At 40.7% G+C, this 13,614-nt stretch overlaps 1 protein-coding gene across 8 annotated transcripts in view; it reads left to right on the top strand.

Annotated features, from left to right (window-relative positions):
• The window catches only part of LOC121947483 (neural cell adhesion molecule L1-like protein), a 72,743-nt gene extending 68,787 nt beyond the window's left edge, over nt 1-3,956 (top strand). For 7 of the 8 annotated variants that reach the window (XM_042492560.1, XM_042492561.1, XM_042492563.1 and 4 more), the window contains one exon: nt 3,456-3,956. In XM_042492560.1, the coding sequence (XP_042348494.1) occupies nt 3,456-3,669 (214 nt within the window). In that variant the 3' untranslated portion in view covers nt 3,670-3,956. The remainder of the gene's footprint in view (nt 1-3,455) is intronic. The other variant, XM_042492558.1, reaches the window with a different exon arrangement.
• The last annotated feature ends 9,658 nt before the right edge of the window (nt 3,957-13,614 follow it).

Genomic DNA, 13,614 nt, shown 5'->3' with positions numbered 1-13,614 from the left:
TTTCACCCTTGCGGATGGAACACCCAGGAAAATACAAAATGCTGCGGTCCTAATTAATAAATACACGATTAATTTTGCCTCTGATACCATGTTTATAGGCAGGTGGAGCTCTGCTAATATGAGTTTAAGAGTTGATGTAGATGTTTGGCTTCAACTACCTGTTTAAAATGCCTCTCATGGTTGGTTTCATGAGGCTGTTCTGACTACTGTCCCCCCAGAGTGCCCTTAGCCTTACTATGATGTTGTTTTCCTGGCTTTAGAGCTGGATTCAGGGCTCTCCGGTGCCCTTTGAATCTCTGACGGCAATAGACCACCCACTTGTATGTTACATGTCTGGGGAAGTGACAAGTGGTAATTATGCTTTATATGATTTCTCTTTGGAGACAGCCCTCTGCTGCCTTGCCCCTCTGTCCACTGCAAGAACAGCAGGTGTCATATCTTGAGTAGCCAATAGTGTGATGTGATTTTTTTCTGCAGATTCTTTATCTGTTATTGCTTTTTTTTGGTTTTTTTAACCACTGCTCCTTTTTTCTCGTCTTAGCTCTTGTCTCCCTTTTCATGTGCAATTAGGGAGATGGCAGCAGATCTAGCAGTTTTCCTCCAGACACTTTCAAACTAAAATAAATACAACTTTAGGTGCAAAGAAGGGAAGGGGGGAAATCCTGCTTCCCACCTGACGTTTCTGTGCTGCCCCCAAACCAAGTCGGCATGGGTCAATGGCAAGACAAATTTAATTACCTTCTACCTGGTGATGTGCCTCCATCTCTTACCTGTTTGTGAGGCTTAAGGAGCCTTTTCACAGCAACAGCTGCGACTGAGCTGGATTCCAACCAAGGTCCTGAATGAGAACTGGGGTTTAAAAGCCCTCAGCCCCATTTTATCACTGTATTCAAAGTCATTGTGGGCGGGCTGCGGCGGCTATGGCATTCCGCTGCTGTTAGATAACAGCCACTTATCTTCAGCGCTCTGGAGTCGTCAGAGAAAGAAGGTTTGATAAGAGTTGAAATGCGGACCTTGTGTGGCTTGCATGGTAAACGTCCTCATGAAATAGGACAGATAAGATTGGTTATTAAAAATCCCCATGAAGGAGACCTGATTTGTAATCTAAGCTTGAACCATGTCTCTGCTCTAAAATGTTGCTCCAAATGCCGAGCTTGTATTTGACACAGGTGTCAACTACAGTACGCCTCAAATGGCACTATCATATACCAGCCACCTTAGCGTCGTCTCTGAACACAGTCGCTCTGTGTTATGAATACTAAACCAAAGGAGAGAGCGAGAGATGTGTTACCAAACATGGATGGTTTGGGGAATTAGAAAAGAGGACAGGGAGGAAAAATATCCTCAGTGTTTTGAGGTGACCCTGCGTCTTGTAGTGAGACACCTGCAAGTTGGCCACTTGCCCAGCCTCAAATTGGCATCTAATCTCCTCGGTCCGCGTGTGGGCCCCTCGGGAATACCAGGAATGACAGGCTGTTTGTCTGGGATTGCATATGCCCCACCTCTCCAGCCCCCCCCCCCTTCTCCCTTTCTCAATCTCAGCCCCCCACCTCCCCCCAAACACACACACACACTTACACGCACACACACCTCCCACTCGTCTTTTTTCTCACTGCGCTCCGGCAATTTCCATCGCTGGTTCTAAAGAGATTTGAAATTGCCTTTGGTCCTGAAGCCTTGGCAATTAGCAATTAGTGAAGTGATTGTAGCAAGCCCTTCCCGCCTCCCTCGTGCTTCTTTCCTGCTGTGCAGCCACTGCATCCATTCCTGCCTACCACCCATAGTGATGTATTGAAACCATAAGAACTCGCTTTGTGACTGGGAGTGTGTGTGTGTGTGTGTGTGTGTGTGTGTGTGTGTGTGTGTGTGTGTGTGTGTTAGCGTGGCCAAGCATGTACTGTAGTTGTCTCTATGTACTAATCAAGCTGTCAGCTGGTGTGTCTGTGTTTGTGTGGTTTGGCTATATGTAATATTGGGCCTCATGTGGTGACATTTTGTCAAATATCTCTTATATTTAATCTTAATCTTCTGAAATGAGTAAGAAATACAGATGCACCAAGCATTTCTAACCATCCAAATCTGCTCTTACTGATGTGCTGAATGATGAATCCCACTTGAACGTAAACTGGAGGGGAATGGCTGCTTGATTATTATTAGTATAAGTAATGTCGCATAAACATTATATGACGGCATATGTTGTGCCTTGTGCATGTATTCAAGAACATTAAAGATGCTACCAAAAAAAGGCTTCTAAATCCATACGTTCTCTGAAGTAAACAAAGTACATTTGATATACCTTGCAGAGGACTGAAGCATCTAAGGATGATATCCGTGTCATTAACAACATGAACATGAACTTAATGATTCAGTCATCTTAATTACTTTTAAATATATATTACTCTAGATCTCAGTATATGTATTTAAACCAATTTTCATCCCGAGGTCATCAAATCATGATACTTTGTCTCGACCCTTGGCGTCACATACCCGAGCACATATTTGACGCACAGCTGAAACACATTGGAACATGAGGTTAATGTTGTGAAACAGTGGTTAGTGGTTCAGCCAACAAAACTACTCGGTAAGGTTTAGATAAAAGATCATGTTTTGGTTTAAAGTAAGCACTTTTGTTACGGAAGTATCTAATGTAAGTGAGTGATGTCCATGTGTGATGACTGTACATAATTTGCTTAACTGTATGGTAAAGCAGCATTGACTTTTAGTTTGATAGGACGTAGGTAAGTGACGTAATGTTACGTTAAAATAACATTTAACTTTTGGTTTCAAACGGGATATGAACTGTGGCCTCATGGGTGAAAATCTTGGGTTTTTTAACCATCCAAGTCCTCCACTTCCACCCTACATGGACTTTCTCGCTCTTTTCACTATGTCAGTTTCTCTCACCGTCAGTTATCACTGTGGACGGGCTTACATTGGAGTTAGTTGAAAGCCAGCCCCGTGAGACTCATAAAGAACCCCAAAGCTGCCTTGGACATCAGAATCACACACTGGGGGGCATGAGAAAGCATTGCTATTTGACGTTATGTGAAAGAGAGTGGGCTGGAAATTCATGCATTTTTATATACCCCGTATTTAAAATGTATATGTCCTTGCATTTTGCAAACAATTTGTGGACCGTGAAAACAAGATGTTTGTACAAGATGTATTAATATGATCAGCATGCTCTTGACCACATGAAAATGTTCTCTCACCTAAAAGAAGAGTAAAAATAATAAACCATTGGCGAATCCCAAAAATCAATGGATACTAACAAAAGAGCAAATCATGAATATGAACAACAAAGTAGGAGGATTTGTTTGCATACAGCTTCCTGCATGAGGCCCATCGTGTAAGTGTGTTTGTGTGTCAGCCTCTTAGTACCTTAAATGTTACTCCTGAAAATACACACAGCACCACTGACCCTGACCATCCTTCTCTGTTGTTGTTGATGGCAGTGACAGCGAAGAGAAGCCACTGAAGGGCAGTAGCTTGTGTTCCCGGAATGGCGATGACATGTTGGGGGACAGCGTCAGCAGAGACAGCTTGGTTGACTACGCCGACGGTGGAGGAGAATTCAATGAGGACGGCTCATTTATCGGAGAATATTCCGGGCGCAGGCACCGAGGCTCTGTTAGCGAGCCCAGTGGACCCAGACCAGTCACTGCATAAAGCTAGGCTCCAGTTGAAACGGTCTACTTCAAATCCTTTCAAGATACTCTTTAAATTCAGCTATCCTGGCATTAAATATAGCTCGAATAGCCAAATATGGGGGAATAAAATGACTCAAATGTGCAGAAGTGTTGCCCAGGGACCGGAGAGAAAAGAATAAACCCACCATACACACATTCAAATCATATGATACTTTGTACATACTGTAAGAGAATGATATGTATCATTTGAGTTTTTCAAGATTTTAATTATGATAATAAAGTGTTTTTTGTACCTATCAGCCAAAATCTTGAGCTTTGTATAATAATGATTCATTCACAAAAGGCAGAATATCAACAATTATTTCATACAATATTGAAAACACTGAAAATGTCAACATAGCAGTATATTGTGCACAGTGGGTAAAAAAAACATTGCAGTAATGCGTATGCATCTAAAGTCTGTTTATTTATTTATCAAACATTGGAATCAATATCATGTAATTTGTCTTAAAAAAATACTGCTTTGATTTGAATGAGAACACTGATGTTATGATAGCTTTATCTGTATTTTAGTGTCTTGTATATGTGGGTGTGGTTTAGAAGGCAGGGTCAGCATTGAGTCACACTCTGGATCAGTGCAGTTGACTCATTAGCCATCATCAGTGTCACCTGGAGAGGTGTGTGAGAGTGATAAGCCCTGGAGCTAGCACAATGCATGCCTCAAGGCAGAAGTAGGAGGCAAGACAGGTCAGAAGAGGAAAGACAGATCTTTTGGCATGCTCACCACAACTAACACTTAATGTGTATACACCTTCACACTGAACAACAACCAAAAGAGCGACAACAAGACCGACGGAGCGGCATCCATGGGTGTGTTCAGCGGATTCGCCCGGTCCAAGAGAGCTGGTGGCTATGAAGCATGAGCGGTGTCCTGGCGGTGAGTCTAAACACACTCAACCCCTCCTCAGTATAGGGAGAGATTTCGACATGGTAGCCACCAATGGGTGCCTTAGGTAGCAGTAACACAAGATGCCACTACTTTTGCGTGCAACAGCTCTAAAAGACAGTTATGTCAGACTACAATTATTTTCACCAGGAAGAGGCTGGTGAGGAGGCCAGGAATTGTAACCATGGAGCCATGGTCCCCCCCAGCCCCACTTTTGGGGGCGCCACGGCCTGTCCATTACCTTATATTTTAACAAATATATTTCCTTTTGTGTGTTAACATGCAAATGTGTAAAAGTTGATCATTTGTTTATAACCAAAATGTTGATGATATTCGATCTTGATGACCTTTAGTATAATATCAGACATGTTTTTGAACTATTTTGTAATGCTGTTAGAAGACCACAACATAAACAAGATATTCATGAATCAAGTTCCCCCAACCATGGAATTACAGCAAGGATATAAAAGTTGTTTAGTGAGAAGGTTAAAGTGATAAGTGTATTGCTGCATTTATCTCTGGAGTGGAACCATGAATGCATTTATTTAAGGAACTTGTCAAAACTCTAAATTGGGGAGCTTTCACCTTAGGGACCCAGTAATGAAGAGGAAGTTTTGAAACTAAAGCAATTTGTCATACTCCCACTTGTTTTGGACTTTTTTAATCATGGGCCTTTATTCTGCTGGATATCACAGAATGAATCACTCTATGTTCCTTTAAAATTATCAGGCAGCTGGGCTATTTATTATGTGGAAATTATTAATGTTGGGTACTTCCTTCCTAGTTTTTATTTAAACTTGTCGCAATGATTCATCCGTTTCTATTTGCTGCTTCTTCTCTGTAATTTGAAGAAGCACCCACTTATTTAGTAAGTTCACACTTGCAAGTTGAGATGTCCTTCCACTGTACATAAAACGTGAATACATTACCAAAAAAAGAAATCCTTCCCTGATGCAGATTAAAAATTCAATTTACAAATTATACAGCAAATTTTGCTCACAAAATATCGGAATGAGACAAACATGGCTGAATTAAGCGAGATGTTCTCAAAGGTCACATTTCAAATCCCGAAAAATATTTTTCCCGTTATCTATGCAATACATGCAGTAAATCCTCACATGCATAATGCATATTGATGAAATATTCATCAAGGATATAACTCAAGTAAAGTTGAGATTTGTCCAATTCAACAATCTTACTTAAACAGATGTAATAAAGCAGCAGTGCTGGCTACAAAGTGTTAAATGTTTTATTGGTTAGAGGCTTCTTTCTTTATGTTTAAGATTCATCACTTAGACCTCTGTAAAAACAAAGACGATTCCTGAAAACCAAAGAGATCCACTTAGATGTGTAACTTTGACAAATCACAGTATACTGTATGCTATACTTTTATATTTAAGTAAAAGGACATTTGGTCTTGAGAAATTCAAACCCAAGAAACTTGAACCACCAGACTGCATGTTGCATGAGTTCCTTTGAAGATATTAAAGACAAGAATCCTCCCACACAGTAAACAACATGAGAAAACGATAGTCGACAGTAAAGACAGTTTTTGCTTCAAACCAAAAAGAACAAAAGTGGTCATGTGGAAGAAAGTTCAGCTATGAAATATAGTCAACATTGTAGTCAATCTCTTCCCCATTACTTGGTTCAGATAATTGGAGCCAGGTCCCATGGCTCCAATTATCTGAAACAAAGCAGTGCTCACTCTCCCCTTCAATTTCTGAGGGGAAAATATAGCACCTTTGATGAGGCAGAAATCCCAACTAACAAAGATGGGAGATGATCGACTCATCCATCATTCGGTGGGAGCCTCTAAAACAGCCCCTCTAATTCACTCCATTATTTTTTGAGCCTTTCAATAATAAAGCTCAGAGGTTCAGAGGGAAGTTTTTTCCCCTTACTTACCATATTTGTTTGTCCCGAAACTCCAAAACAAACAACTGTGACTGAAACACAACATTTAAATTGATCATGCATTCAAAGGCAGGAAGATGCCTACACACACCCTCAGTCACAGTCTGAGCATTTCTTAAAGGACAAACCATTATGAGAAAACGATGCTTATTTTATTTTATTTCAGCTTTGTTCAAATCCTCTCACTTCTGTCACCGGACTTTTCACTTATCTCTAAAATACCTTGGAGGCCCTTATCTTCCATTTTTAAAACTCAGCCCTCTTGCAGCTGTATAGGCTGACTATAGCCGGCTGCTTATAAATAGGAATTGAAACCGTAATCAAACCAGACTTTGGATAGTGGAGTTGAAAAGCACTCCAAGCCTCATGGCAAGATAAAGGTCATTTAAAGAGATAATCCCTGTATTGTTGGGGATTACGCCCTCATCCGTTTTAAAATTGCTTTCTCCGTGGAACGTTAAAACCTCTAAACAACAACATAAGATTACTCCAGTCAACCCCCCCTTCTGAGTGTCACACAAGCAGCTTTTTTGCTAAATCGATTTTGCGGACATGCTGGTGACCCTTTTAGAAAAAATGATAATAGCCCCATTTTGGAGCCAGAAAAGGTCAGGACGTTTACATCACCTGAATCCATGTTAGATGGAACAGCCTTGTTTGTTGCTGTGGTGTTTTGCTCACGTTATCGCTACTCGGCTCGCACACAAACTCACAGATCCCGACTCAGAGCGGATCACTCCCTTTCAGTCAATTTGATCGGAGCTGATATTTAGGCTAAGTACCCTGGAAATTGCCGGGTGGGAGGAAATCGATAGCATACTGACACATGCTGTGAGATCAGCCCAGTAACCATGGGCTGTAACAACTTAGTGTTGCATGAACCGAATGCAAGGACAGGATACTGTGCAAAAACCGTAGCATGCAGGGGGGATTTACATTTTCTCAGGGTGCTAGTTTACCCTGTAACCACACAAGAAGAAGGTAGCTCAATGGCCATGAAAATCTCATCAATATTGAACGCCGCTGGGTTCACTGAGAGGGGAACTGTGACAGGTATTTCCGGAGATGCTCCTATGGAAGACCTCGCTCTCACTGGCGGCTTTTGAAGGAATGCAGCTAAAGCATTTGCAGAGGAATCTCCACCAAGAGTTAAACCAATGTCACAGCTCCCGCTTTCTTAAAGGGACAAACAGTCAGTCGTGCCTATTGAGAGCATCACGCAAACAGTCTCAAGGACGAGCTTTGAGCACTTTAGCAGAGAGAGGGGTTAAGGGTGGGTGGAGAAAACAGGGGTTGCATATTGAAGGTTATTTGACTGCAGGCTCTTTATTGAAACCTGCTTCAGCAAGAGCAGAGATGAAGAAAAGCAGCTCAAGGCTCATGACCTTGACTTTCAAGCAGAATGACAGTGTTTTTATCTTGCATATTCGTCCAATGGCCTTCACTCTTTGTCTGCATATTTTGAAGTGGATGTGGGATGAATGCTCGGGCCTACCTTTTTATTGAGTGCCACAGCAGACGATCGAGAAAAAAAGACAACCGTCGAGCGAGACATCAACATCTAGACATGAGGCTGATATTAGAACAGTCTAAAATGCATTTTATCTCTTTCTCTAAATCTCTCTAACCTGTAACTTTTATAGATTCCACTTTACATGCATCAGTATCTGAATTAAAAATTCTCCTAGTCCACAGTAACACCCGAAAAACTCCCATCTAATTTAGGTCTCAAGCAACCTCCTCCCGCTTCTGCTCATTCTTTTGTCGTCTCAACATGGTGCTACACTCACCTTCTGCTAAAATTTAATTTGTCTCACTAGAATGCAAATGGAATGGGATGATTCTGCATACAGAGAATCCTTTTAGAGGGCTATTATTTCCCTGGTAAACTGCTTTAGATGCAAGCCCAGACACTCTCAAATGCCAGCCAGCAATTGAGTGGATGTGTGTGTGTGTGTGTGTTAAAGAGAGAGAGGGAATGAGTAGAGCAGGATGAGGCAGGGACACTCAGCCATGGCAGAAACTAATGAGACATGCATCGGTAATATGATTACAAAGTCAGCCTGGCTGTGTCAGAGACCAGGGGGGCGCTTTGGAGACATCTGCACAGGACAAAGTGGACACCGGGACATTCAGTTGTATTGTGTCTGCATTACATTACTGTAGCGTAGAGCCCGGCATGAGAAGCCACCCCGATTCAAATCTTTTCTAGAATGGTACAAGTCTTGCTAATCTTTTAGTGATTTTGAGGTCAGTTGATGTTTTTTGACGGTACAAAATAAGTGTTTACTATTATTGTGAGAATTACATAAAGGGTGATCCATATTTTTAAACAAAAAATAACAAAGACTTTTTGTAACATGTGAAAGTAAAAAGTAGTGCAGGAATGAGTCCTAAAATCTTGAAATGAGTTAGCATTTTAGCACTCCTAGTTCCAACTTCTCAAAGTCAATGAGTTTTTTGTAATTGGTTTTTGGTCTGAAATATAGTCTGTGGTTAACACAAACTTGAGCATGCACTGCAGCATGTATTATTTTATTGATACTCAAATGGTAAATCAACAATTTAAAAAACAGTCATTATTCTTATAAGGGAAGTGTCTTCCTGCAAGTAAATGGCAGCAAGTAGAGATGGTGAAATTGTTACTCACACTGCTATGTAGTCATTAAGATAATGACAACACTTCACATCACAAAAATAGAGCTTGATGAATGGTGATTTAAAACAACTCAGGTGTGCGTATCATTAAGGAATGCAGTCTGGCCTCTTTTAGGTCACCACGTCCTGAGTTTGATCCAGCAAAGGATTTCATCAAGACTACTGCTGGAGGATTAGATAAGAGACTTGTAAGTGCTGTGTGGGTGGTGAGTAATTCTCACCTTCCTTTCTTAGCCTGAGGCTGTCAAAGCAACAACTTGGCACAAACCACAATCCACACACAATACGTAAGTCAGCACGAAGTCTCTGCGACAGAGCCTTGTGAAAAATGGCATCCTTAACTTGCACAGAGCTGAAGGAGCATAATCAAAAATGACTTTCTTATTTGTTCATGTTTGAACACTCCACCTGCTCACCCGCAGTGATGTTTTTAATGTTATTTTTAGTGCATCAAAATCCTCGTTAATAACAATTCAATTGGTCTATTTTAAAAAATGTCAGAACACAAAGTGCAGCAGTGTGTGTTCCTTTTTTTCTTTCTCTTTGTAGGCAGTAATCACTCTCTGGTATTGTACAAACAACCCCTCCGAAAAAGGACAAATTGAGTTTGAAACCTCGCCCTGATATTCAGTTTTAGTCTTATTAAAGTACAAAAGGCTGGCGGCGACAGCAAGAGAGAAGTGGACACGGAGGGAGTGCATCTCCTGTGCTTTACAAAATAATCAAATGGGGGTTTTTTTCAGTTTGCGGACATTTGTTAATAAGCAAGTGATGAGGCGGCCTGGATATCAAACAGAAGGGCGAGATACTTCAACGTCAATTTTTATTTTTCCAAAGCAATTCTTTTTTTTCTATGAATTTGTTCCTGCGGTGCGTTTCTCGTGGAACACCACTTCTGAATTATTCATCGTGCCTTCATTAAAACACCTTCATTTGCATAACACACAGGGCCGCATAAGATGCATTAGGGCTTTTGATCCTGGTGTACATGTCAAATAATTTAACACAGAACTGGACCACCAAATAGCCCAGCAACATGGAAGACTTTAAATGTTTCAAAATAAACCAAGAAAGCTTACTCGACTTAAGGTTTAAAATGAAAAATTATCATGCAGAGATGTAAGTGGGTCAGAGTGGACCCCTTTGGTGCAATAACCCACTTGAAAAAGTAAATAAAGTATGATAAAGTATCATTCTGGAGGACATTAGCATTTCTCAGGAGAAGCTGCAGAGTTGTGATTTATTACGATAATTATTTTGATGGAGGCAATGACAGTTGTTTGTCAGATGTGGTTTTTCAGATGTAGCTATAATGACGGAGCAAGTTTTGTTACATTTTCATTTCAATCACATCAGTTTGCCATCCTACGCCGATCCAACCCCAGACACACTCATCTGAACATCCATCAAATTTTAAATGCTTTCTTGGTTGTTCCTCCCTGGTTGCAGCAGTAATCAGGCTAATGAGCACAGATTGAATGATAAAAGCCGCATTGGAAAGACAGGTGTAACCACCCGCCTCTGTGTCCAAAACATAGATACAGCTGAGCTTCATTAATACTGGTAGCTCCAACTGGGGACATGTCAAGTGTGGATTCAGATGCCACCTGCTATACACACATGCACATACACACACAAAGAGCCAGTTTCTGAGTCATGTTCATCTGTGTGTGTCTAACAGACTCTGTGTAGTATGTGACATCGGTTCACTTGCCATGTATCTGTTAGTGTAGGTTTAGTGGTTCATGGTCGCTCTCTCAGAAGCTAAATGCGGCTTGTAGCTGTGAAAATTCATGCCTGCTTACATGAGATGTGCTTTGCACTCCACACAAATGTAACAAGTTCATGTAAACATATGTGTGAACATGTTTCATAGTGTGACTCATTGTAATTCCACCAAAGATGCACAAAACATTGATGTCATGCATTTTGAAGTGCTAAGCCAGTGTGTCATGTTCGTCGTGCTAAATAACTTGTTGATCTTCTATTGTGTGCTCTGTGAGCTGATCATGGCCAAATCAGGAGAGAACCAAAGTCAGAGAGTTCCATCCTCTCGGTATCATGGATATCTGTACTAAATTTACCAGCCCTAGAGCCACCAATTTCTAGCATGGCTAGTATTCTTTTTTCACCACAATGAGAAAGTAATGAGAATATGCAGGGTTTTTTAATGCATTAAAACTCCTCTCCAATTGCCAGTAAACCAGAGCCATATACACAGCTTTGCAGTAGACGAGCATGAATTTCTGTTTTTTTTCTTTTGCGTGTGTACCAACTTAAGCGTCAAAAATACGGTGAAACGCAGGTTAGTAGAAAGCAGCATGGAGGCCAGTGAAAATGTTACAGTGGTTACTTCTTTTTTTTTTTTTTTTTTACATCTGTTACTTATTCAGTCTCTCTTTCAAAGTAGGTGCAGACGAATTTGGAATGATATTTGAGTTCTGCCTGGACAAAGTATTTAGTGGTGGCATCATCGCTTTGCACCAGAAAAAGGGAGAAATTAGTGCATCAAACTGGGTATCATGTTTCCATCACTGCTGATTGGTGCTGGAGCTGATAACTACCAGTATCTACTGAGGAATCATTTGTCCTGGGAATAATTGCCCATTCTAACCTTTTGCATTGAAGTAACAGTGTATAAGATTTAGGGGGATTTAGAGGCATCTAGTGGGGAGGATTGAAGATGGCAAAAAGTTTAAACTTGCCCCATGTGCCAAGCATGAGCTTCCAGTTAGAATTCCTTCAGTGTTAATTGTTCAGAAGGTTTTTACCAGGAGCCACATTATCCGCAGAGGTCTCTTCTCCTCCAAAACAAATGGACCCAGTTATTATATGGAAGAAAAAACACTGATTAAACGGTTCCACATGAAAAAAATCAGTGTTTTTTTCCTACACTCTCATTGTAGAGCAGCTGATAACATGGTGGCTAATGCAAAAATGTGAAAAAGCAAATGGCCCTATCTAGAGCCAGTGTTTGGTTTGGGAGTCTGGGCTACTGTAGCACTAAAAAAAATTATATTCCTGTCTTGCCCATATATATTCCCCATTCATACACAATGAGCCTTCAAATACAAAAGCCAAATGTTAGTGGGGTATTTTCCCACTGGTAAAGGGCTGTAAAAGTAAATACATCACTGCCAAGCACTACAGTCCGAGATATTTGGGTACGATCCACCATTGGAATTATAGACCCATAACCGATGTCATAAGTTAAACTAAATACTTTGATAGACCCTGAAGAAGTCAACTTGAACAAAAAAATTAGAAGGTAATATTTTGCCATGAAAAAATCATCAGAAAAAGCTTTAATTCTGATATCACAGCCACATTCTCTTGTGGCTCCATTTATCTCTCCTTTCAAACACACACTGATAATGTGTTTTTGAGTTCTGATTTGGTTAACATTATGAATAATTATGTTTCAACACCTCACTGTCCTTGTGCTGAACTCCCTGATGTTATATTGGAGCGACTGCACTGCTGCCACAAATTCTGTTTTTTAGAACCAGACATGAAAGTTGCCCGCAGTCATCACAATCTGAGATCTGAATTATGAGAGTCTGAGTTGGACCGCTCTCACCAGGGACACCATATCTTAATGTTTCTTATCCGATACCTGTCATTGGGTTTGTTTACTTATTCCTCCCTAAGCTGTCCATCTTTGGCTTTTCGCAAAGTAGAAATCTTACAGTCATGGGTAATACCCAATGTGCTTTTGTGAGGTTTTGATATTTTCCCCCAATTTTGTTGTCCTTTTTACATCATGATTTGTTGTGAACAGGCCAGAAAGCATAATGGATGAAAATGGCAACTAGATGTGCAAAAGGCATCATTTGGCCAGAGATAATCACACAATCGACTCTTAAATCCTGGTGGAACACTAACATGAAAGCCTCCATATTTGGTTCTTTCAATTCTACTCAACGCAGACTGATTACTGTAATGGCTTTGTCCTCCTCTACACCATGACAATACTTGATCCCTCTGCATGCTCTGTACTATTACTGTTAAGCATTCACACACACGCACACACACACTCACACACACAGGAGCAATAAGCACAGATGGGTATTATGTTTTTAGTGGGGTTTTCTGTCTCTCACTGTCTTTCTTTATTACTATCTTTATTATAATCATGTCGTCCCCTGAAGGCACAGTTCAAATACTTTTATCTGTTAAAAGCTTTGGCTGATAGTTAATGCAGTGAACAATGTTTTGTTGCAGTACCACGGCATGGACAAACTTGATTTCTCTGTAAAATGCCGCTGAGCTTCTGCTACATGTGGACAATAGTTTGTAACATTTGGGAGCAAACTAAATGAACTCTCAGATAAATGGCAGCAACCAGCAAAAGTTATTTGGGAGTCAGAGCAGAGACAGCATCTGATGTCTCTAATGATTCAGAGAGGATTTATTGTTCAGCAGAGCACTTTGGGAACAGGG

This window comes from Plectropomus leopardus, chromosome 8 (genome assembly GCF_008729295.1).
Source record: "Plectropomus leopardus isolate mb chromosome 8, YSFRI_Pleo_2.0, whole genome shotgun sequence".
Taxonomy (NCBI): domain Eukaryota; kingdom Metazoa; phylum Chordata; class Actinopteri; order Perciformes; family Serranidae; genus Plectropomus; species Plectropomus leopardus.
Note: the sequence above shows the minus strand (reverse complement) of the source record. Positions and strands in the feature narration are given on the sequence as shown.